This window comes from Sapajus apella, unplaced genomic scaffold, assembly GCF_009761245.1.
Source record: "Sapajus apella isolate SASKATOON/1434 unplaced genomic scaffold, GSC_monkey_1.0 scaffold166, whole genome shotgun sequence".
Lineage (NCBI taxonomy): Eukaryota > Metazoa > Chordata > Mammalia > Primates > Cebidae > Sapajus > Sapajus apella.
Window position 1 is genome coordinate 667608 of NW_022437106.1, and position 27215 is coordinate 694822.

Genomic DNA, 27215 nt, shown 5'->3' on the forward strand with positions numbered 1-27215 from the left:
AGTTCTGTGATTGAGGGCAAGTTTTTTTAAAATCTCTGGGTGGACTTTCCTCATCTGTCTTAGAAGATTGGTATGAAGATTAAATGAGTTTGAACATTTAAAAGTACTATCATCGCCCATCCCTCTGGTTCCAGCTTGGACATCACTTTCTCCAGAAAGCACCCCCTGCCGTCCCGAGGCAGGGCTGGGTGCCTTCCTGCGCATGTCCGTGTCCTCTCCCTATCCTGATACCTCATTTGTTTGATTAGATCTGTTAAGCCACTAGACTGGAAGCTGCATAAAGGCAGGAACTTGTTCACCACTGACTACCTAGTGGCTGGCACAATGCTTAGTACACAGTAGGCATTAACTATATTTTTGTGGGATAAATAACTTATCCTTTGAAAGAAATACACAGGTGTTTCATTCAAATCGAAAGTCAACTTGGAACTTACACACTTGAGAGGTCACAGTCATTTTCATAAAGGGGTCACAGTCATTTTCATAAAGAATCTGTCAGTTTAGATTAGGCTTTGTTCTCCTAATTTGAACTGTCAAAGGGGTTGTATGATATTGTTATAATACATACGCTCATTAGTAATGGGAAAAGAGTTTAGGTTGGATGACTTCTTGACCTAAAATTCATAAATAGTTCAAAAGTCAGTGTCTCTAAATCTGCTTTTAATCATCACAATAATGAAAAAAGTTGGCCACTGCAGATAAAGAAAAGAGGGCGTATTTAAATGTACTTACCACCCTTCTGGTCTTTTAATTGACTTGTGCTGCAAGCGACTGTGGCTTTGTTTTATTAATTCATTCATATCAATGAAAGCCTTTAATAGTCTCCTTTATGTCTGTTTTTCATGCACGAATCATGCTTTCCCATATTTTTTAAGTAAAAAAGAGGTGGAAATTAAGATGAAAAGGTTTCATTGGATGTCTTAATGTCAACCACATGATACAGTTACTGTGTTGATAACCTCTCAAATTTGTGCAGTCAGTTGTACAATTTGAGGCACACTTTGCAATGCTCTGATGATTGATATAAAGACACTTTTAAGGAAATATGAAGGCATGCAGCAACTTCTCCCAAAATGGAGGACATCGTAAACACATCCAATTTACGGACAACACACAAAAGCGGTATGCAATGGCTTGAAAAGCAGCCTACATACCTAGAAGTGGCCAAAGGACACGGTCCAAAGTCCATGCTGTGTTAGTGGCAGATTCACTAAGATATCAGAGAGTGGTCTGGGCACTCCTGGGTCACATTATTCCTTTCCTAAGTCAGACAGACACACAGTTGCATAGTAAGTCAGATGCTGATAAGTGCCATAGAGTGAATGAGCAGGGAAGAAGGAGAAATGCCATGGGAAGGTGTCGATTTTTGAATAAAATGTCCAGGAAATCCTCCCTGAGACTATAACATCTCAACAGGACGTGAAAAGAATGAGTGTGTGAGTGAAATGTGCCATGTGTATAGGACTCAGAAAAAGGGCACTGCTCTGGCACACTGGAGGGGGAGCTTAAAAGCTCCGTGAGATGGGACTATTGGGATGGATCTATTACATGTAATTTGCTCAGCCACCTTTTAACTGCCTTGGAGGACACTCCTTTCACTAAGGCATTTAAAAAGCATACTTTGATGGGGCACCAGCATCTCTGAAGAGCTCGGCAGTGGTTGTCGTCTGTAGGCTGAGACAACCACAGGTAACGGATGATGCAATGGAACTGGATTTCCTGATCTCACTGGGAGTATTGGGGTTCTGGAGCAGTAAAAGCAGATAGCAGTGATTAACTCTTGGAGACAAGCTAGGCACAGTAATCATAGTAAACCACAGGGATGCTGTGGCTTCAGTTTTCTGTTTTTTGGTTTTTTTTCTTCCTGGATGTGTGGTGGTGGTTAAGAATCACAAGGCCAACGGAAAATAAACAGCACACTAAGGGAGCTTAATACATAAAGATAGAAAACCTAACTACTGTCATTGCAGGGGATACATGGCCTCTTACCTAACTCCTAAACCTAGGCCTGTACACAGAGCAAGAACCTCTTGAGGGCAGGCCGGAACCCTTGGAAAACGAATCCTGCAATGTAGCCACAGGAGTGTGTATAGTAAATCTTCCCCTAAACCTTCCCTGGAGGCACCTGAAGCTATTCACAACAATGACTGTACTTAGAGAACTACTTCTTTGATATTGGCTCTGACCTGACATTAACTTCTGAAGATCTAACAATGCCACTGTAGTCTACTACAGTGGAACTTACAGAAACCAGGTGACACATGAAGTCTTGGCCTAGGATCTAACTCACACGGAATCCAGTTAAGCCACAGACCTACCTCTAGCTATTTCCATGGTCTCAGAATGTATGGTGAGAACAGATCTGCTTAGTAACCTGCAGAATCCTCCCACTGCTTCCACCGCCCACAGAGTTCAGGTTATTAGGGCATGAGAGGGACCAGGCAGAACCCCTATATCACCTCCCCACTAAAAATCTTTCTGGGGAAATTACAGAAATTAGTGCCACCATCAAAGATTTGAAAGTTGTAGGGGTAGTGATTCTTACCATATTCCAGTATAACTTGCCTGTTTTTCTGAAAAGTCACATGGACTATAGAGGATGACTGTAGATTATTGCAAACATAATCAGGGGGTGATCCCAAGCATAGCTATTGTTCCAGCTGTGGGCTCTTCACTAGAGCAAATCAACACAGCCCCTGGCATCTAGTATATAGGTGCTGACCTAGAAACTTTCCTAAAATCCCTATCAATAAAGATAATGAGAATCAGTTAGCCTTCATGTGACAGGGACAACAGTATACTGTCTTGCCTCACAGCTATGTCAACTCTGCCATGTCCTTCAATATAGGCAAGAGGGACCTTAATTTCCTTGATGTCTGTCCCACAGAGCAGCACACTAGCCATCACATTGATGATACGGTGCGAGGTGGACTTAAGCAGGAAGTAGCAAGCACTCTTGATGCTTACAGGCATGTAGGAGGTGGGTGACAAGTCCTGGGAAAGTTCAAGGGAATGCCACATCTGTGATTAGAGTATCTGCTGGTCTGCAGCATGTCAAGACATCCCCTCTAAAGTCAGAGACATGTTATTGCACCTTGAAATGCCCAACATAAGGAAAGAAACAGGGTAATCATGGGTGTCTCTGAACTTTGGAGGCCATGGGTGTGCTGCTGTCACTATTTACTGCCAGTTTTGAATGAGGACCAAAGCAAAAAAAAAAAAAAAAAAAAAGCCCTGCAGCAGGTCCAGGCCACTGGATAAGCTGTCCCTGCATTATATATCCTACAGAACCAATGGTAAGGGAAGTGCCTGAGGCAGACAGGTGATCAGTGGCACCACTGATTAGCACCAGTAGGAAAGTCACAGAGTGGGCCCCAAGGAGAGGACCCCTAGGGCTTTGGAGTAAGGTGCCTTCTTCTGCCTACACTTATTATCCACCTAAATAACAACACTTGACTTGCTCCTTGGTCAAGACTGAATGCTTGACCACAGGACACCAAGTGACTATGTCAGCTCACGTAATGGGTGTTACCTGATCCATAGAAGAGGAAACTGAATGTACACAGCAGCATTCCACTGCTATGTCAAAATAGCATAGATGGAACCAGTTCGGAAGCCCATGGAAACAATGCAAGCAGGTGGCTCAGACTCCACGTTCCCACTCCTTACTGCCTCTCCCTCAACCTACGTCAATAGCTTCATGGAGAATTCTCTTTTGTCAGTCAAAAGGGTTAAGTATAGGATTGGTTTAAACATGAAATTAGCCAGGACTGCTAATACATCAAGTATGCCAGTGCTACCCAGAAGTGGGCAACTGCTAAACTACAGCCCCACTCGGAAGTGCTCCTGAAAGACTGCAGGAGAATCTTCCTAGTCAACAGCATTGGAAACAGTACACCTTCACACCGGACATCTTGGAAGACAAGATACCTAAGATACAAATCAACAGCAATTCATGGGCAGTGGATAATAGGTGCTGACTGGGGACTTAGAATAAGATTAAGATTAGTAACAACGAGGCATGTGGATGGACCTTTCAGGATGTGCGCACAATGTGAAGATATTTATGTCATTATAAGTGCTTGCTAGGGGATATTCACTGTGGAAGAGGTTCTCAAAAATCAGTGGGAAAAATGCTAAACTTAGTGGCTGTCAATAATCTTCTGTCCTAGTCATTCCTGTGGTTGTTCAGTGGGTCTGGCCATGTAGCAAGGATGACCTCAACAGGCAGGGGCTCAACCACATGACTGCACTTCACCGAGGTGACCTGCCAACCACAGATGCGGAGCACCCAAAATGCCCAGAGTGGCAATTAATGCTACATCACTAGCAGGGAAAGCAGCCAGTTACCTGGTGGTAGGTTGATTAATTGGACCACTTCTACTATAGAAGGGTCAGTGCTTTGTCTTTTCTTTCTTTCTTTATTTATTTATTTATTTTTTTTGAGATGGAGTCTTGCTCAGTCACCCAGGCTGGAGTGCAGTGGCACCATCTCGGCTCACTGCAACCTCTGCCTCCCGGGCTCAAGCGATCCACCCACCTCAGCCTCCCGAGTAGGTGAGATTACAGGCATGTGCCACTATGCCTGGCTAATTTTTGTATTTTTAGTAGAGGTGGGGTTTCACCTTGTTGGCCAGGCTGGTCTTGAACTCCTGACTTCAAGTGAGCCACCAGCCTCAGCCTCCCAAAGTGCTGAGATTATAGGTGTGAGCCACCGCACCCGGCCCAGTGCTTTGTCCTTACAGGGAGACACATTGTGGGTGCAGATTTGCCTTCCCTTCCTGCAGCCCTCTGCCAGCACCACCATTAGTGCACTTACGGAACACCTCATCTATTTTCACAGCACCTGACAACCAACCCTACACAAACTAGTCCAGAGTGTAAAACAGAACAAATAGTGCAGCATGACCTTAGAATCAGAATATGACAAAGAGAAGTTTAGAAAAAAACAACCCTCACTAATTTACTCAAAGACATAGATGCAAAACTCCTAAACAAAATATTAGCAAATCAAATCCAGTAATATATATCAAAGACAATATATCATGACCAAATTCAGTTTATTCCAGGAATTCAAGATTATTTGATTTTATTATCTGGAATTCAACTAATTTACAGAATTAACAGCCTAAAGGAGAAAAACCTGTAACTATCAATATAAAGGCTAAAAATGGAGGAACTCAACATATAGTCAAGAGAAAGCTGTTAAGAAATGGAGATCTGCAAAAACATACATGAAGCCTCTGTCTTAATGGCAAAATGTTTAAATCATTCTCTTTAAGTCTGGTAAGTCCATGATCACACTTTCATTCAGCACTGTATAAGTCATTCCACCTAGCACGGTATGGTAAGAAGACAAAATACAAAGTGTATAGCTTGCAAATGAAGAAACAAGTTCTTTACTATTTATAGACTAAATGATTTTCAACATAAGAAACCCAGAGGCCAGGCGCAGTGGCTCACACCTGTAATCCCAGCACTTTGGGAGGCCAAAGCGGGTGGATCACGAGGTCAAGAGTTCAAGACCAGCCTGGCCAATATGGTGAAACCTCATCTCTGCTAAAAAAAATAAAAATAATTAGCCAGGCATGATGGCATATGCCTGTAGTCCCAGCTACTCAGGAGGCTGAGGCAGGAGAATCACTGGAACCTGGGAGGTGGAGGTTGCAGTGAGCTAAGATTGCACTACTGCACTCCAGCCTGGGCGACAGAACAAGACTCCATCTCAAAAAAAAAAAAAAAAAAAAAAGTAAGAGAGAAAAAACCCAGAAGAATCTACAGATAAATTGGGAAAATTGGTAAGAATTAAGCAAGTCTGCTGGTTACAAAATCAATATACAAAAATTAATTCATTTTCATCAACAAACAGAAAATGCAATTTAGAAACTGACGTATTTTATAGTAGCAGTAAAAATACGTAAGTACCTAGGACTAAACCTAACAAAAGATATACAGAACCTGTATGGAAAGCTATAAAAAAAAACACATTAAGGAAGAATCAAATGAATAGAATAATTGGATGTCATAAAAATGTCACTTCTCTGAATTGACTTCTCTTCTTGTCAATGAATAATGAGTGTAGAGCCAATCAAAACTCTAACAGGTTTTATTTAAGAAACTTGACAAATTTTCATGTGTGAAAGCAAAGGATCAAAAATAACCAAAACTAATCCCACCACTTTGTGAGGCTGACACAGGCAGATCCCTTGAATCCAGGAGTTTGAGACCAGCATAAGCAACATGGCAAAACCCCATCTCTATAAAAAAATACAAAAAAATAGCAAAGTGCATGTAGTCCCAGCTACTCAGGAGGCTGAGGTGGGAGAATCACCTGAGCTCAGGAAGTTGAGGCTGCAGTGAACCACGATTGTACCACTGTATTCCAGCATGGGAGACAGAATAAGACCTTGTCTAAAAAAAAAAAAAATCCAAAACATTCCTCATGAAGGAAAAGTCATCAAGAATTATTACAAAGGCAGCGTGATTAAAACTATCAATGCAGGGTCAGTCATATCACTGATGGAACAGAATAGGGAGCCTATACACAGTTCCATGCATATGTGTAAATTTACTTTAGGATACAGATGGCATTGCAGTTCACTTGGGAAAGGACAGACTTTTCAATAAATGATTCTGGGACAGCTGGTTATCCATTTAGAAATAAAATTGAACTCCTACCTCCATCATACACCAAAATCAATTCCAGCTGTATCAAAGATTTAATTGTGGGATGCAAACTATAAGAAAATGTTAGTCTATATAGAATTATCTTTATAGTCTTGAGATAAGAATTTCTTAAAATAACACAAGATACATACAAAAAGTACAAACGATAGAGAAAATTCCACCTCATTAAAATTCAGAACTTCTGTTATTCAAAAACTCCATACAAAATGAAAAGACAAGTCACGGACTGGAAAAATGTTTATGATATGGTACTTAGGCTCCAGAATAAAGAATTGCTACAAATCAATTAAGAAAAAGACAACCAAACCGAAAAATGACCAAAAGACATGAACAGACACTTCAGATGAGGAAACATGAATGAGTCATACCCATGAAATTTGTCGACATTAGAAAATATGCTACATTTCATTATAAGAAATACATTTTAAGGCCAGGCACAGGGGCTCATTTCTGTAATCCCAGCACTTTGAGAGGCTGAGGTAGGGTAGATCACCTGAGGTCAGGAGTTGGAGATCAGCCTGGCCAACATGGTGAAACCCCATTTCACCATGGGGGTGCAAGGGGGTAAGACCTCCTCTCTGCTGCAGGCCAGAGAATGAACTAAAAACTCAAACATTAGCAGGGCATGGTGGTGCACGTTTATAATGCCAGTTACTTGGGAGGCTGAGGCAGGAGAATCTCTTGAACCTCAGAGGCAGAGGTTGCAGTGAGCCAAGATCACACCATTGCACTCCAGAGAGAAACTCCATCTCAAAAAAAAAAAAAAAAAAGAAAGAAAAGAAAAAACATTTTTGAACAAATGACACCCACCCACTAGGTTGGATTTTTCAAAAACTGGTGAGGACATGTAGCAACTATAACTTTGGAAAACAATCTGGCATTACCTAGTAAATTTGAAGATGTTCATATCTAACCATATGGTAATTTCACTTCCAAATATATGCCCTAGAGAAACTCCTGTCCATGAGAAGCAGGAATCTTGTACAAATATACAAATGTGTAAATAGCATTGTTTACAATACAAAACTTGACACATAATGAGGATAGTATTTCACAGTAGAATAAACAAATGCATTATAATTATATATACAATGAAATACTATACAGCAGTGAAAAGAAACAGGTGAATCTTAAGAAATAATATTGAGTGATAAAAGTCCCAGAAAAATAAATTCCTAATGACTCTACTTATACAAAGTTCAAGAGCCTGTGAAATTAAATATATATTGTTTAGACTATAAACATGTAGTAAAATTATAAAGAAAAGGAATGAGTGAAGAGAGGTTCTTCTGGAGGTGAGGAAAGGGGTAAATCAGTGAGACATGGCCCAAGTGCTGGTGGGGGTGCAAGTGGGTAAGACCTCCTCTCTGCTGCAGGCCAGAGAGAGAACCGCAGATTGCCGTGTGCCTCTGGAGGGCAAAGGCAAGGGAGAAAAGGAAAAGAACTGAGGATTCTGCACCACAATAACTTTCCTACTTTATTTTTGTGTTGAGCTGAAGTTGCCAAAATCATAACATGGAAATTAGAACCATCTGTTGACAGGATAAGTTAGTGAACTGGACAGAATTTACCAAGAGAAATTCAGAATAATGTATTTTAGAATCTGTGTCAAATCACAGAAAAATATAAATAAAGCCTATTTTATTTGGGAGGGGAAAATAATGCCATTTTATCATTGTTTACAATAGCAAAAATACAGAAATAACCTAAATGACCTTTATGATAATATTGGTTAAATAAAATAGCATACATTAACACTGTGGTATACTATTACAGTTGTTGCAAAAAATTAAACAGACCAGAACAAGAAAAGTGAAGCAATGGAATAGAATACAGTTGTTAAACAGATACTATTTAGTGCAGGTTAAAGAGTCATTTCAAAGTGGTGGAGAAAAATGGACTGGTCAGTGGATGTTGAGACAACTGGCTGCCCATTGCCCTTATCTAAAACCATTTGCAAATACTTTAAATGCACATGGATTACAGAACAATTAAAATATGGGCAAATATGTTCTATAAACTTAGCATAAGAAAAGCCACCTTAAAAACACAAAACCCAAAAGCTATGAAGATAAAGGGAAATAAATATGACTAAATAAAACATAAAACTCCTACAAAGACATCATTAAGAAAGTTGAAAGACAGTTCACAGGCTGAAAGATAATTGCAACATAAATGGCAGAGAAAGAATCATATATATATATATATATATATATATATATATAGAGAGAGAGAGAGAGAGAGAGAGAGAATCCATTTAAATGAAAAAAAAAGGTTAAAAAACAGGCAATCCATAAAAGAGGAAATAGAAATATCAATATGTGGATATATGCAAATTATGCCTACTATATAATGCAACTTTTAACCCAAGTGATAAAAACGTAAGGTTGACAGCATCAAGTGTTGGTGAGGGCGTGAGTGAATGGTGGGGTGTGAATTGATACTGATATTATAAAGGGCTACTTGGCTGTACGAATTATGATGAAAATGGGCACAAATTATGATTCAGGGAATCCATTTCTAGGAACACACCCTAAAGAAACACCTATGTGCACAAGGTTATTCATCAAAGCATTATTTGTAACAGTGAAAACTATAAAACATCAAAATGTCATCAGCAGAGGAATAATCTATAATAGCCAGGCATTGCAGGAGTTTAAAAAAATATAGCAAATCTCTAACATATTGACATACACTGAAGGACAGCCAAGAGATATTCTTAAGTTAAGGAAAGCTTTAGAAAAATGCAGAATAATGTTTTAAAACAAAGTCAATTCTACATATTTGTAACGGTACATGTATGTATGCAATACACAGAAAGGTATGGGAGGTAACCACCAAACTGGTAATAGTTCACTCTGGGGAGGGGACTGTCTTGGGGTAAGGGACAGTCAAGATTTTGACTTTATCTATATTTGAATTTTTTAAAATTAAGAGTATATTCACTTATATAATTTTAAAATAAATGTTTATAAAAATAATTATGATACAAAAAGTATAAACTGTATAACGGGGGCATGGGCAAAGTCCTCTGGGAACACAGTGAGAGGAGAAACTAGTTTAGCATGCAGAAAAATTTTATAGCAGTCACTACTGCACATTTTCATTGCGTCTAGCTATTCAAAAAGGATTTTGTCAAGAATGTATAACTTGATGGAAGATTGTGGCAGATTATATCTTCCAAAGATGACTATACCAACATATGTCTCATCCAATATGCTTCTCTGTCAATGTGACATTGACACTCCTCCATGGAGAAGTTGGGGGGGGTCTATGTCCCCACCCCCTTAAACTTGGGCAGAACTTTGTGATTGCCTTGATGAACAGAATGAGGTAGAAGTATTACAGCATGACTTCTGAGATTATTCAACTTATGTCTGGTCTTTTCTTTCACAAAATACTCATCCTTGAAACACAGCCACCATGCTGTCAGGAAGCCCAAACTAGCCTACATGGAAAGATCACATGAAGAGGCTTATGTGGAGAGGAACTGAGGCCCCCAGCCGACAGCCAGCATGAACTGCTATACACTTGAGTGAGCAAGCCTTTAGATGATTCCTGCCCCAGCCTTTGTGTTCCCTGGCTAAGGCCAGATATGCATCATGGAACAGACAAACCATTCCCACTGTGCTCTATCCTAATTCCTGACCCAGCGAATCCTTGAGCAGAATAAATTGTGATTGTGCCACAAAGTTTCAGGGCACTGTGTTACACAGTCAAAGTAACTGGAACAAAGATATTCTAGAGAGAAGAAAGTATACAAGTAATGGAATGTCACAGGGCATTGTGAGTCCTGGCATTTTTGGTGATGAAGTTCATGGTCTGGCTGAGACCAGACTATGAAAAGTACTTGCCTGGTACTATTTTAAAAATTAGACTTATCCTATCGCCAGTGGAGAACTGTTGAAAGTGTTTAAGCTGGGAAGTCAAATGCTAAGATCTACATTTTAGCAAGATATCTCTGAGACTCCTGTAAAGGAAAGACTGCAGAAATGAATGATTTACAAATAGAAAACACCCCTCTGATCAAGATGGGTCCCAGCCAAGTAAAATGGTGGGATCACTTCACCTCCCCACCCAGCTACATGTTTTTGACTTTTTCCTGTTTAGGCTTGCTTCTTATGCTCATTTATACTCAATTTCACTTAAATTAAATATTAGGAAGGAAAACTTTTGTCCACACAAAAACCTGTCACAGATGTTAAGCTTTATTCATAATTGCCAAAACTGCAACCAAGATATCCTTCAGCAGGTGGACGGATAAATAAACTATGTTACATTCTGTTCAGCACTAAAAAGAAAAGAGCTATCAAGCCATGAAAAGACATGGAGGAACCCTGAATGTCAATTACCACGTTAAAAAACAATCATACATATCATCTGATTCCAACTATATGGCGTTCTGGAAAAGGAAAAACCATGGAGACAGTAAAAAGATCACTGGTTGTTAGGGGTTAGCGGGAGGGAAGGATGAACAGACAGAACACAGAGGATTTTTAGGGTAGTGAAACTGCTATTTCTGATACTATCATGGTGGATACACATCATTTTACGTTTATCCAAACCCGCAGAATGTATAACACCAACAGTGAACCCCAGTGTAAACCATGGACTTCCGATGATTATATGGCAATGGAAGTGCATTGATTGTACCAAATGCACCACTCTGGTGAGGAATAGGGGGCACGTGGGAATTCTTTACTTTTTGCTTAGATTTGCTATGGACCTAAAACTGCTCTAAAAAAGGAAGTCTATTTTTAAAATTTTAGGAGAAAAAAATGTTAGGGGGTGTCAGAATATAGAAACATTTTCCTTAATGCTCTTCTCTCAAGCTTCTGGATCTAAATCTGTTTAAGAATACAAAGCAAGCCGTCCAAAAATTACAACCACTTGTAACTAATTATCCATGTGACTAATACCATTCTTATACAAATATCACTGTAATACCCAATTTCTTGTTTTTGTGTTTACTAAAATATCCTCATTGTTCTCACAACTGGCTTTGCAAGAAAACTCTATAAACATGAATTTGGAAAAGAAAATAAACCTACACTAATAAACTATAGCACTTATACATATTGGATATTATAGATCTATATAAGGAGAAATTTGAGATGCATGGTCCAAGAAGAGTGAGAAGATATAACTCAAAACATAAGAAGCCACCTCTGTGATAAGGGAAAAGATGCCTGGATGAACATAAAACCTAAGATGTATAAGGCGATGAAAGATACAAATGAGAACGTTTCATTCTCGTGTTGGCGGAAGATCTTCCATTCTACTTTCTGGGAAAATCAAGAGGGAGAATGCATTGAAAATTGAAAGTTCATGGAGAATAGAGACAGGGTGCAGTGACTCAACAGTGAGTCAATCAGATCCTCAAGGATCCAGAGTAGCTGCATAGCCCAGTTGGAACTCAATCGTGTAATTTATTGGAGGCCAGTTTTGTATACATTTTATACTGTGCCTTTCTCTAATGTTAATTATTCAAGAGACGATGAACCAATTTGTGGCTACTGTGCAACTTGCCTCTTCATGTTTTCATTTAATGCCTGCTTTTGCAAGAGGTTACAATTTAAATTCTTTATAAAAATTGAACTAAAGTTAATTTTCTGCTTTTTAAAGCTACTCGTAAAAGATTTAAGGCTTGTGGTCAATTTTTTAAACAAACAGTGAAAAAGGAAAAAGTAAAACAGAAAGAGAAAACACTGAAACAAATGGTAAAACAAGATTATAGGACCGTGTTGTGGGTTGAATTTATCCATGCTAGCCCTGTCCCTCATTTAACAAAGTTAAACAGAAGCCAACTGTTGCTGTATTTCATGAAATAAAATATGATAAATAAAATTCCTATTCCTTAACCAATTTACCTGCACCCAAAAGGGTACAAACTTCTGCTGTTTCTGACAAGCACGTGACTGGAGAGACAATGGAAGGAGGTGCTGCTGGTAGAAGCTGCTTTGGCTCATCATCAGAAAACAGCATCAGGTCCTGACAGAAAACACAAGAACATGAGAATTGAAAAAAAAAAATCAATATCCTGGATGGACAATGTATGGAGCTACAAAGTATCTAATGTGCTAACATCACCATAAAACATTTCTGATTTAATTAACTCAAACATACATCACTTGGCTGTCTACTGGGTGTAGGGAGGTTTTCCACCCTTGGGAATCACCACGACTTGCTGAAGACACCCTGTATAGATAGCAAGGGTTTTGTTTAGGGGATTACCTTTACCTACCACCCTTTAGCATCCTTAAAACAGACTATCTCAGAGGCCAATTATTTTGTCTCATTGGTGGTAATAAAGCCACTTGTATGTATCTTTTATTCATATTTAAAACTTTAAACTTTTTATCATCAAGTAAAAAGTAGACACAATAGATAATCCAATCATGTAGGTTAAATAATAATCAAATCATGGCTAATCCTGTTTCATTTATATCCCTACCGTGCCTCATTTGTGATCTGTGACAACCTGTTTCACTTTGAAGCAAATCCTAGAATAATCCCTTATTTCAGTATGTGTCTCTGCTTTAGTCCATGCTGTTGTTATAACAAAATACCATCAGCTGAGTGGTTTATAAACAACAGAAATTTATTTCCTACAGTTTTGGAGGATAGCAAGTCCAAGATCAAGGTGCTGGCAGATTCGATGTCTGGCGAGGATGCACCTCCTAGACAGTCATTTTTTCACTAGAACCTCTCATGGCAGAAGATGACCAAGGAGCTCTCTTGGCCTCTTTTATCAGGGTACTAATTATATTCATGAGGGCTCTGCCCTTATGACCTAATCACCTTCCAAAGGTCCTCCTCCTGATACCATCACTTTTGGGGGTAGGATTTCAACAAAGAATTTTGGAGGGAAACAAGTATTCAGATGATAGCAATCTCTAACTGATAAATGACTGCATCGAACTGATAAACTTTACAGCTCCTAATGTCATCAGTTATCATAAACTGTTCATATTTCCAACTTCTCCTAAATGTCATAAACAGGTTTTTCTACAGCTTGTTTGAAAATGGATCCAAACCAAGTCTATAGAGTGGGATTAGTTGGTATGTCTTTTTATTTTCCCAGCAACTAGGGATAATTTTTCTCCATTATAATGAACATACAGCAAAATGCGCAAACCTTAAATGTAGAGCTCCATAACTTTTATCATATGAGTATACCTATATAACCACATTTCCTTCACCCCAGAAAGTTCCCTGAAGTTCTTTTCCAGCTGATACCATCCCACAACCCTGCCTCATGACCACTATTCTATCCCTATAGCCATTAATGAGTTTTGCCTGTTCTTGGATTTCATATGAATGTAATCATACACCATGTACAGTTTTATGTCTGGTTCCTATTGCTCAACATAATGTACATGAGATTCATCTATGTTTTGCTGTGTAGTTCAATTCTCCCTTCCTACCTGTAAGAAAGGAGGGAGAGACTACACAGCAAAATGTGTGAATGTATCACAATTTGTTGATCCATTCTCCTACATATGGATTACTTCCAAAGTGAATCTATTATGAATAAAGCTACTATGAACGTTCTTGTATAAATCTTGGACAAATGCACTCATTATTCCGAGATACTACATAGTAGTAATATAGAATTTCTAGGTTATAAGACAGGTCTATTTTAACTTCATCAGAAACCACCAAACCATTTTCCAAAGTGATTTGCCCCTTTTAAAAACTCAACTTTGAGCTCATTTTAGACCTACATGTAAGAAATAATAGAGCCTATGTAGCCTTTACTGTGTTCCCTCCAAAGGTAACATCTTGCAAAATTATAGTACAATATCATACTCAGGATATTGACATTGAAATAGTCAAGATACAGAACATTTCTATTACCATCACAAGAATCCTTTCTGATGCTCTTTCATAGACATACACTCCCTTAACAGAATTAATCTGTTCCTAATCTGTCCTTCATTTCTATAGCAGTGACATTTGAAGAATGTTATATAAATGGAATCATAACCTTTTGGGACTGGCTTTTTTAGCCTTGCATAATTCCTAGAGATTCATCCAAATTGTTTCATTGCAATCGTTTCTTCCTTTTCATTGCTGAGTAGCACCCTTGATATAGATGTATCATAGTTTAACCTGTTAAAGGACCTCTGGGTTGTTTCTAGATTTTGGCTATTACAAACAAAGCTGCTGTGAACATTTATGTACAGGTTTTTGTATGATATACATTTTCTTTTTCTTTTTGAGACAGAGTCTCAGTCTGTTGCCCAGGCTGGAGTGCAGTGGAACCATCTTGGCTCAATGCAGTCTCAACTTCCCAGGCTGAAGTGATTCTCCCACTTCAGCCTCCCAAGTAGCTGAGACTACAGGTATGCCCCACCATGCCTAATTTTTTTTTTTTTTTTTCTGTAGAAATGATGTTTAGCCATGTTGCCCAGGCTGGTCTTGAACTCCTGAGCTCAAACAATCCACCCAACCTTGGCATCCCTAAGTGCTGGGATTATAGGCATGCACCGCTGTGCCAGCCTAAATTTTCATGTCTCTAGTATAAATACCTAGGAGAGCAGTTGCTGTTTATACAGTAGTCACATTTAGATTAAAAACTACCAAACTGTTTTCCAGAGTAGCTGTATCATTTTGCATTTCTTCCAGTAATATATTAGTGTTTTAGTTTCTCCATATCTTCACCAGCATTTGGTGTTGTCACTATTTTTTTATTTTAGCCATTTTGATATTCATTCCATGTTTAAATTACATTTTCCTAAAGGCTAATACTGTCGAAGAACTTTTCGTGCACTTACTTACCATCTGTATTTGGTGAAATGACTATTCATGACATGTTCCCATTTTCTAATCGGACTGTTTGGTTTTAAAGTGCTGAGTTTTAACAGTTCTTTGAATGCTCCAGATATTACTCCTTTGCAAGATATGAGGTTTGCAAATATTGTTTCCCAGTCTGTAGATTATCTGTCCATCCTCTTAACAGGGTCTTTTGTAGAGCAAAAGTTTTCAGTTTCGATGAGGTCTGATGTATCATATCTCTCCTTTTAGGGATCTTGCTTGTCCAGTTCTAAGGTTTAGGTATAAACTGAAATATTTAGTCATCAAAATACTGAAGCGTTTTAATATCTTGTCCAAATGTCTTGTCCAAATGGTTTTGTCTTTAGTTTCCACATGTTCATTGTTAGTATGTAGACATTCTATTGATCTCTGTATGCTTTTTTATATTGTTGGATTCAACTGACTAATATTTTGTTGAGAATTTTTGCATCTAGTTTCATGAGAGATATTGGTCTGTAGTTTTCTTTTTTTGTACTGTCCTTGCTTAAACTTGGTATCAGGGTAATATCTGCCTCATAAAATGAATTGGTCCATTTTCTGGAAGACATTGTGTAAAATGGCTGTTGATTCTTTTTTTATTTTTTGAGACAGGGTCTCACTCTGTCACCCAGGTTGGAAGTACAGTGGCAAAATCACAACTCTCACTTCAGCTTCAAACTCCTGGGTTCAAGTGATCTTCTCAGCCTCCCAAGTAACTTGGACTACAGGTGTGTGCCACCGTACCTGGCTATCTTTTTTTTTTTTTTTTGTAGAGATGGGGTCTCTCTAGGTTGCCCAGGCTAATTTTTCTCTAAATGTTTGGTAGAATTCTCTAGTAAAACCCATCTGGGTCTGGAAATTTCCTTTTCAACAGACTTATGCTTCAAATTCAACTTTTAAAATGATTATAGAGCCATTAAGTTTGGGTAGTTTATGTTTTCTGAGAAAGTATGCTATTTCTTTTGAATTGTCAAGTTTATAAAGTTTTTTTTTTTTTTTTGAGACAGAGTCTCACTCACTCTGTAGCCCAGGTTGCCTCCCAGATTCAAACAATTCTCATGCCTCAGCCTCTTGAGTAGCTGAGACTACAGGCATGCACCACCAAGCCTGGCTAATTTTTGTATTTTGTAGTTTTTGTAGACACATGGTTTCACCATGTTGGCCAGGCTGGTCTTGAACTCCCGGCCTCAAATGATCTGCCTGCGTCAGCCTCCCAAAGTGCTGGGATTATGGGCATGTCTGGCCCATAAGTATAAAGTTGTTGGTAGTAATCCCTTCCTATCCTTTTAGAGCTGAAGCAATTGTAGTGGTGACCTCTTCTCATCCTGATACTGGTGATTTGTCTCTTCTCTATCTTTGTCAGTCTTTCTAGAGGTTTATCAACTCTTACTGTTTTTTAAATTATTTTTTATTACTTTTACTTATTTATTATTTTTTTCAAAGAACTGGCTTTTTGTTTCATTCATTTTTCTGTTTTTCTGTTTTCAGTTTCATTAATTTCTGTTCTTTATGATTTCCTTTCTTCTATTCCTTGCGCATTTATTTCGCTTTTCTGAGTTTCCTGAGGAACTCAGATTATTGATTTCAAACTTTTTCTCTTTTCTATTGTAGGCATTAAAATTTTTTTTTTAATTTTAAACGTTTACATTATAAATGTAAGTGCTGTAAATTTCCCACTCACCACCACTTTAGCTGTATTTCACATTTTGCTCATGTTGAGTGAACCTTAATGTAAACTGGACTTTGGGTGATTATGATGTCTTTATGTAGATTCATTGATTGTAAAAAATTTGACACTCTGGCATAGGATGTTGATGGGGTGGGAAGGATGTACTTGTAGGAAAGGCAGAGGACATAAGGGGAAATCTGTCTACCTTCCACTCAACTTTGCTATGAACCTAATGTGGCTCTAAAAAAAATAGCCTGTTAAAAAAATAAAAAGACCACAGTGACTTTTTTTAAAAATTTTGAGGGAGAGTCTTGCTCTGCTGCCTAGGTTGGAGTACAGCGGTGAAATCTTGGCTCAAGCTGTCCTCCCAACTCAACCTCCCTGGTGGCTGGGACTATAGGCACATGCCACCAAGACCAACTAATTTTTTTTTTTTTTGGTAGGGCCTTGAGCAGTCTTCCTGTCTTGGCCTTCCAAAGTGTTGGAAATTACAGGCGTGAGCTTCTATGTCCAGCCCAGGGTAACATTTTGTAAAGATTTTTAAACTACATTTTATAAAGATTTTATAAACATTTTATAAAGATTTCTATAAAGCAAGAAAAAAAAAAGCCATAAATAAAAATTTTAAATCAAATGGAAAATGAAGAACCAGGAAGTGGGCTAATTCTCTAATTCTCTAATACACAAATTGCTCTCAGGAATTGCTAAGACAAAGGTGAGAAACCAAACAGGAAAATAAGCAAAGGGCATGAATAGAGTTAACAGCAAAAAGAAACACAAATGCCCAATAAACACATAAAAAGTTAAAATAAAAAATTAAAATAAAAATTTTCTGCCCCACAGATTGACAAAAATGAAAACTTTTGATAACAGTGTTTGCAAAGATGAGGAGAATCAATATGATAGACTGTAAATATGAATTGGTACGACTTTTAGGAGGACAACTTGGCAGTATTTTCAGAATTGAAAATAAGTGTAACCTCTCAGCAATTCCCCTTCTGAGACAGCATCACACAAAAATATGTGTACAAGGGCTATTATTGCAACTTTCTTTAACAGGCAAAATCATGAAAAATCCATAAGTAATTACCAATAGCAAATGGTTAAGATTATATATATGTATGTGTGTATATATATATAAATACAGCACAGTAATGTGTACTGATATAGAAAAATGTCTGTAAGATGTAGTTTATTGAAAAAAACATTCTGTAATATACATTGAATGATTATATTTATTATCCAGAAAGATGTCCATGATATATTGTTTAGTTCAAAGCATGCCAAGAAATACATATTGAATAAGACCAGTTAAGTAAAAGAAATGTGTGGACACAAAAAATCACTGAAAACTGCTGGAGTTGCCTGTAGGGAAAGGAACTCAGGAAGCATGGAGGAGTAAGGAGCCCCTCTGCTCTGTACTCTTTACCCTTTGATGCTGTCTGAACATTTTTCAATAAATAAGAAGTAACAAGGGCACAAGCGTGAAAATAAAAAAAGGGGCAGGCATGGTGGCTCACGCCTGTAATCCCAGCACTTTGGGAGACCAAGGTGAGTGGATCATACGGTCAAGAAATCGAGACCAACCTGGCCAACATGGGAAAACCCCGTCTCTACTAAAAATGCAAAAAAAATTAGCTGGGTGTGGTGGCATGTGCCTGAAGTCCCAGCTACTTGGGAGGCTGAGGCAGGAGAATTGCTTGAACCCAGGAGGCGGAGGCTGCAGTGAGCCAAGATTGTGCCACTGCACTCCAGTCTGCTGGCAACAAAGTGAGGCTCTGTCTCAAAAAAAAAAAAAAAGAAGAAAAGACTTTAAAGCATAAAACAATAATATAGCAAAAAGATACAGGAATAATGAATTAACATAATTAGAATAAGTATAATTTTCATTTCTCTAACAACTTTGGTGAGATCAAATTTTAGGAAATATAATAAATGGCATGCCAATAAACCAAAAGGTAAAAATGTATACTCTTCATTTAGCAAAATAGCAAATGAGGGCAGTAGGAAACAAACATTTATTGTGTATCACTATCAATTTAGTAAATCACAACTAGACTGAAGGTTTTGGTCAGGTTTAGCTTTGTGTGAACCAATTCATAGCATCTCTATCTGTTTCTATGGAAACAACTGCCACCAAAAAAATCACAGCCTCATTGCTGAATCTCCTCAAACAGGAAAAGAGTAAGGTCTTTTGAGGTGATGAAAAGCTGCAAATAGCTTTATTCATTAGCAAATCTAATAATAAAAATTCTGGACAGTATGTAGAGGAAACAGGTACATATGTGTCATAAATTTAAAGTCTTCCCTCTGTTTTGAAAGTAACACTTAAGCACTGTTCTGCTTTAAAAGCTCTATTCTGCTATAAATTTTGTTTACTGCATTTAAGATAATTTTTCTTTCATTTATAAAACAAGAATAGTTAAAGAGGTTTCTATTTAAATTTTTAAGAAATATTTTAAGTACCCCTCATTCTGCCTAAGCAATCATTTACTTCTCATTCTGTGGATATAGTACATTTGACAACAACAATTAGATTTACTGTTCAACTTGCTAGCTTTTGTCTTCTTCTACAAGAGCAGATTACTGAAGAGGACATATTGGAATGTAACAAATGCGCCTAATAGTAATAGGAAGAGATGCTTCTCAAGTGGATAATGAGATATTGTTATAATACAGTGATGCTTTGAAAAAGGAAAATCCAGCTTCTAAACTTCCTTTGAGAGAAATGTACCATTGTTTCTCACTGAAATAAGATGTAGAATGATGTAGATCAGTAACAGTGAATTTCTCTGAAGTAAGAAAGAAATCGTAATCAGGATTTAAAGACTGACACAAAACAAAACTAGGTGACATTTTATGTCTTTGGTTCCAAATCACACAGGTTTATTCAGGTCTATTTTCTACCACAACAGTCATCAGCAGAAAACAGACTGATCTCAAATTTTAAAATCATTTTGGTGGGGCACAGTGGCTCGCCCCTGTAATCCCAGCAGTTTAGGAGGCCAAGGTGGGTGGATAACGTGAGGTCAGGGGTTTAAGACCAGCCTGGCCAACCTGGTGAAATGCTGTCTCTACTAAAAATACAAAAAATTAGCTGGGGGTGGTGGCAGGTGCCTACAGTCCTAGCTCCTCAGGGGGCTAAGGCAGAAGAATCCCTTGAACCCAGGAGGTGGAGGCTGCAATGAGCTGAGATAGTGCCGGTGCACTCCAGCCTAGGCAACAGAGAGAGAGAGACTGTCTCAATCAATCAATCAATCAATCAAACCATTTTGACTTAATGTCTTATCTTTTAACATTTTATTTGTTTAGTTATTTTACAGATGTGGTCTCACTACATTGCCTAGGTTGGAATGCAGTGACTATTCACAGGTGTGATCACAGCATACTGTCTACAGCTGCAAACTTCTTGGGCTCAAATGGTTCTCCTGCCTTAGGCTCCCAAGTAGCTGGGACTACAGACACACACCACTATGCCCAGCTGTCTTATCTTTTAAAATAACCTGTGTGTGTGTGTGTGTGTGTGTGTGTGAATATATATGTACATGTATATGTATACACGTGTGTGTGAATATATGTATATTCACACATACGCACACACATACACACATACATATATGTATATCAGACGGAGTCTCACTCTGTCACCCAGGCTGGAGTGCAGCGGTGCAATCTCTGCTCACTGCAACCTCCACTTCCCAGATTCAAGCAATTCTCCTGGTTTAGCCTCCCGAGTAGCTGGAATTACAGGTGTGCACAACCATGCCTGGTAATTTTCGTATTTTTAGTAGAGACAGGGTTTCACCATGTTGGCCAGGCTAGTCTCGAACTCCTGTCCTCAAGTGATCCATCCACCTTGGCCTCCCAAAATGCTGGGATTACATGTGTGAGCCAACGCGCCCAGCCCCTCAGTCAGTGAACTGTTGCGAAATTAAAGAACAGCAAAATTTTGATTTTACATACCTTTCTAAGCTGCTAGAAAAACAACTGAATCAATACCTAATTAGGTTGGGGAAAGGCATCAGGAACAGCAAGTCAAAAAATAATTCCAATCTTCCTCATAGGAATTGCAGCAGGGAACACTAAACAAAGCACTCTGAGCAGAAGACTAAACAAGCGTCTTTCACAGGAGAAAAAAGAGAAGCTAATGTTCATTAAGCTAAGTTGACAAAAATCTGTCAACTGAAGATTCAGCAATGAATAAGACTAAAAAGGTCTCTACTCAAGATTTCCTTCTAGTGGGAGAAACATACAATAAACAGAAAAATGAATTAATGAGATAATTTCACAGTCATGAGTGAAACAGATTTCCAGCCAAGATGGTTCTGTATGTTCATACTTTGGGGGTACCTCCCTTCTCCAAACAGAGCCATGAGACAGAAAATGCAAATGTGAAAATTAAAAAGATATAGTCATGCTCAAAATCAAGATTAGCATCTTCACAGAACAGAAACAAATAATGGTAAGGAGGGGTTGACACTGTGGACCTTTGGTGCTCTGGGTACAGAAAATGGTACAGAACATCAGGAGCTCAACTCTTGAAGGCTAGAGTATCAATTCTAGATAGGAGTGCTGAATATGGGCTCCCTCCTTGAAATTATGCTCGGGCATCAGGATCCCCACTTACAAAGGAAGCTGAAATAACCTGTCATCAATCACAGCCTGGGTTTGTGGCTTTTAAAAGTATTAGACTTGGATAGGTGAGAGGACACAAACTTCTCTAGCAGTTAAAATATGGCATCCTTTTTTCTAGGGACCAGATCTGCAATATCTCTGATACCAGCTAAGAAAGCAATGCCAAGCTGCTGGCAGGTCCTGAATGTGGATGAATGGTTCCAGGTGTCAGGAGGAGGCAAATGAAAAACTGTTAAGCAGGAAGGAGAAAGGACACAGAGAGAGAAAGATGAACAGACAAAAACTTGAGCTACTTAAGATGAGTGTATAATCCAATATTCTAAAACAGAAAACCAAATCACTCTGGAAAAAGTCAATCTAATAAAGAAATCCAGAAAGTATTTAAAACTGAGTACATGTAGTCTTAAAAAATAATGGAAAAGATAACATTTACAGTAATAAAAATCAAGTAATAAAAACAGGCAGATATGAAATAGGTACAAATGGATACAATTAAGAAGTAATGAGACGTTCTCTAAGTGAAAAACAGAGTTATTGGAATAAAAACCTGGCAGAGTGTGGTGGCTCATGCCTGTAATCCCCGTGCTTTGGGAGGCCAAGGCAGGATTGCTTGAGGCCAGGAGTTCAAGACTAGCCCGGGAAATATCACATAAGACCTTGTCTCTACAAAATATTTAAAAAATTAGCCAGGCGTAGTGATGAACTCCCAGTGACTTGGGAGGCTGAGGTGGGAAGATCACTTGCACCCAGGAGTTTGAGGTCACAGTGAGCTATGATCATTCCACTGCATTCCAGCCTGGGCAACAGAGTGAGACCTAGTCTCTAAAAGAAAGAAAGAAATATACACAGACAAACATACCTCATTAGACAGAAAAAATACTAAATGGGCACCTATGAAAGGAGATTAAATGAATTGGAAGATTATCTAATTAACTACAATGCAGCATGGAGATATGAGACGAACAATGTTTTAAAAAGCAGTTGAAAGATATGGAAAATTGACAGAGTAACCCAAAGTAAAACGAAAATTAAGCAGAAAAAAATTTGCAAGAAAACAGAGAAAAAGTAATGTTTGGAAAGCTATCTGCCAAAATTAGAGATATGAGGTGTCATGTGGAAGTGCAAACAGGAGTTAAGTAGGTATTATGTCTGAGTAGGTCGGAGAACACTGCAGAAGGAACAGCAAGTCCTGCTTCTGGTTCTGGTAGCTCCTCTCTCAAGACCAACCCTGAAGGTGCTGTAAAGGAACGACATCAAAATGAGAAGGAAACTGAGAGACCCCTGGGGAGACACAGAGCTCTTCTGAACTACTACATTTGTGTGGGAGTGAGTAGGGGTGTTGGTGCTGGCTTTATCCTAGAATGGAAGGAAGGGAGTCTACAGTGACAGGATAACACAGGAAGGAAGGTATCATAATGACACTCCATTCGCTGCCCTGGAACCAGCCTCCACAGCTACTGTGACTCAGGCAGCTGTACTCAGGAGTACCTTCCAGTCCGTGCAGAAGCCGGGTGGGCACGGAGCTGAGAAAATCTTGTAGGGACTGGGGTAGGCTTGGGAAGATGCCTCTTCATCCTTCCTCTTCCTATCCCCCAGATGGGCATGTGGTTTGCAATTTAAGAAGTGTCTCTCCCTAAGGCTACTACTTCTTGGGGTATTAAGGATAAAGACCTAACTCGAGGCATGGATACTTAGGATGAGGAATGATTAGCTCTGGTTTTTGGGGGCAAAGGGGAAGAAATGCTTTCCACTTTAGAGTCCATTTCCCGCACCTCCCACTTAACCTGATAGGGAGCACACAGACTAAGCTCTAGCCTTCAGCAATCCTAAAACAAGCAGACATTACCTCAGAAGATAACCAGTCATTAGAGAAGCATAACTATTTCAAAAGAAAAATAAAAAACTGAGTCACAGATTTCATCAGAAGCACAGATATTAGAAAAGATGGACCAAAAATTTAAAATAAGTTTACTAAACATACCAAAATAAATAAAAAAGATCTAAGTAATATGAAACAGAAAGACATAATATAAAGAAGAACCAGAAATACTGAATCTTACATATAAAAACAGAATAGTTGAAATTGAGAACATAGAAGAGATTAAAAATTGAATGGATATAGCTGACAAAAAATGACTAAGCTGGAGGATAAAATTGAGGAACTCACAGAAAAATGAGAAAACGAATAGAAACTATAAAGAAAAGTGAAGAGCTATAAAGATAGAGAATTACTAATATCCAGATAATGAGAGTCCAAGAAAAATAAAAAAGTGAAAATCAACAGTTGAAAATATTTGAAGAAAATCTGAGATAACTTTCACAGGACTAAATAGAGATGAGAAATCCTCCGACTGAAAAGTCCCATGGGTGAGAAAGAGGAAAGAAAAGAAAACCACACTGAAGCGTGCTGTAGTGAAATTTAAGTCTTTTCAGCAAACGGTGTTGAAACAACTGGGTATACTTGGGCAAAAAAACAAAAACATTGACCTATACTTCACATCTTACACAAAAATTAATTCGAAATAGATCACAGACCTAAACATAAATGACACCTTTAGGAGAAAACCTATGTGATCTTGTCTAGGCAAAGAGTTCTTACATATGACACCAAAAGCATGATTCTTAAAAACTGATAAATTTGACTTCATTGAAATTTTAAGATTTTGCTCTGTGAAAGATACTGCTAAAAAGAAAACATAAGCCACAAACGGAGAGAAAATATATACAGATCACATATCTGACAAAGAACTTATAACCAGAATATATGAAGAACTCAAAACTCAATGGTTAAAAAAAAATTCAATTAGAAAATGGATAAAAGATGTGAACATAGGAATAAGGTCAAAGATAACTTATAATGCCACAAATAAGCACATGAAAAGATATTCAATATAATTAGCCATTTGGAAAATGCAAATTAAAATCACAATGAGATATCATTACAGACCTATTAGAAGAGCTAAAATTAAAATAGCAGTAATACCAAAAGTTGGTTAGGATGCAGAGCTGGTGAATCTCTTACACATTGCTCATGGGACTATAAAATGGTACAGCCACTCTGGAACATAGCTTGACTGTTTTTTACAAAACTTGGTATGCACTTACCATACAACCCTACAAGTCTCTGACATTTATCCCCAAGATAAGAAAACTTCGCTCATAAATGTGGACACAAATATTCACAGCAACTTTATTCATAAGAGCTAAAAATGGAAACATCTGAATATTCTCCAATAAGTGAATGATTGAACAAAATCCAGTAAACCCTGACAGCAGAACGTACTCAGCCACAAAAAGAAACTCAGTTACTGATACATTCGACGACCTGTCGGCCCTCAGGAACATTACACTGAGTGAAAAAATTCCATCTCAAAAGGCTGCATACTGTCTCACTCCATTTATACAACATTCTAGAAATGACAAACACTGCAGGGATAGAGAAAAGATTAGTTACTGCCAAAGGATGGGCTGGGAGTGAGGTGGGTAGCATAAGGCACTTCTTTGGTGGTGATGGAACAGTTCCGTATCTTCCCTGTGGTCCTGTTTACATGTATCTATGCGTGGGATAAAATTACATAGAACCACACACACAAAAACACAAATGCAAGTTCAAAAAACTGAATCGTGGATTGAAAAGCTGAACACTGAATCAGGTCTGTAGTCTAGTTGGCACAAATATACCAGTATCTGTTTCCTGGTTTTTATGCTGCACTGCAATCATACAAGATGCCAACATTATTTCCATATAAGACGCAAACAGTGCAAACTGAGAGAAGGGCAAGCAGAACTCTGTATTATTTTTGCAACTTCCTGTGAGTATATAATTATTTCACTATATATATATATATATATATATATATATATATAATGAAATATATCTATATTATGAAATATATCTATATTATGAAATATATATATATATATATATATATTTTTTTTTTTTTTTTTTTTTGAGACAGTCTCCCTCTGTCCCCAGGCTGGAGTGTAGTGGCACTATCTCGGCTCACTGCAACCTCCACCTCCCATGTTCAAGCAATCCTTCTGCCTCAGGCTCCTGAGTAGCTAGGACTACAGGCATGCACCACCATGCCCAGCTGACTTTTGTATTTTTAGTAGAGACAGGGTTTCACCATGTTGGCCAGGATGGTCTCAATCCCTTGACCTCGTGACCCCCCCACCTTGGCCTCCCAAAATGCAGGGATTACAGGCGTGAGCCACCGCATCCAGCCAAGAATTATTTTTAATGAGTAAAAAAAGACTATTCAATAAATTAAATATTGCCTATCTACAAGGGTACAAAGAAGAACTCTATCTTATGCTATATAGGAAAATTCTAGAGGACCTAAGGACCTCAACACTTAGAAGGAAAAATAAGAGATTTTTATTAGGGTAAAAAAGAATTCCTTAAGATTTTTTTAAAAAGCACAGACCATAAAAGAAAATTTTGATATTTTGACCTTATTAATATTTAAAGCCCTGTATAACAATAGACACCAAAAGCAAAGTTAAAAGACAAGCACAATTTCTCTTGGAACACATGAAGCTGCAAAAGACAAAAATAAAACCCAAAACATAAACACAGATTGTCTGCTAGGGCCTCCAGAAAGGACCACAGCCCTACAGACACCTTGATTTTAGCCCAGTGAGCCCTGGGTCAGGCTTCTAACATACAGAACTAGAAGATAATACATTTGTTCATTTTAAGGCACAAAATTTGCAGTAATTTCTTACATCAGCTGTAGGAAACTATGACAGTGACTTACCTCTGCTGATTTCCAACCCTGAATCTTGAGTGGAAGTGTTTCCTGGGACAGCATAGTTTCTGTAGGATAATGAATATCTTGGCAATGCTCTTGTTTCAATCCTGCCTTGCACATGTTTTCTGTCAACAATATAAAGCTAAGATTTTACTTTGGCAAAACTCAGTTATGTTTTTATATTAGTTCACAATTTATAAGTTAATCACTTCTGAAGATACCTTTTTTTTTCCTGCTAAATATAAACCGTCTGCCAACGGTAACTTATGAATGTTAGTCACTTTAATATGCTTCTTTGTAATAAGTAAGAAGTTCAGACTGATTTTATAAATACAACTTAAATTCTTTAGAAAATTTAATTTCTTTATATTTAACAAATATTCAAATTTATAATGCACTTATGTGGTTTTGATTAACTGCATACTAACAATAATTATAATAAGTCAACCTAGAATAAATATTAAAATCTTTGGTCAGAGAAAATTTAGAAAAATAATTTAAATTCTAGCCCTTTCCCACATTAACAACTCTTATTACCAAGTCATCTTTTTTAAAAAATAAGGTGTAATATAATATAGAAAATAGAGTTTGAAAAAGTGAAAACTATTCAAATAAAATTTTAAGAAAGCAGGAATGAGAGCTACAATTAAGCAGTATTTTAAAGAACT

The 27215-nt window shown here is 37.9% G+C and overlaps 1 protein-coding gene across 1 annotated transcript in view; it reads right to left on the minus strand.

Moving 5' to 3' along the window:
* The window catches only part of ENTHD1 (ENTH domain containing 1), a 120035-nt gene that overhangs the window by 52530 nt on the left and 40290 nt on the right, over positions 1-27215 (minus strand). The window contains exons 3-4 of the mRNA XM_032267149.1: positions 26554-26672; positions 12558-12678 (exon numbers count right to left, since the gene is read on the minus strand). Of these exons, the coding sequence (XP_032123040.1) occupies positions 12558-12678; positions 26554-26672 (240 nt within the window). The remainder of the gene's footprint in view (positions 1-12557; positions 12679-26553; positions 26673-27215) is intronic.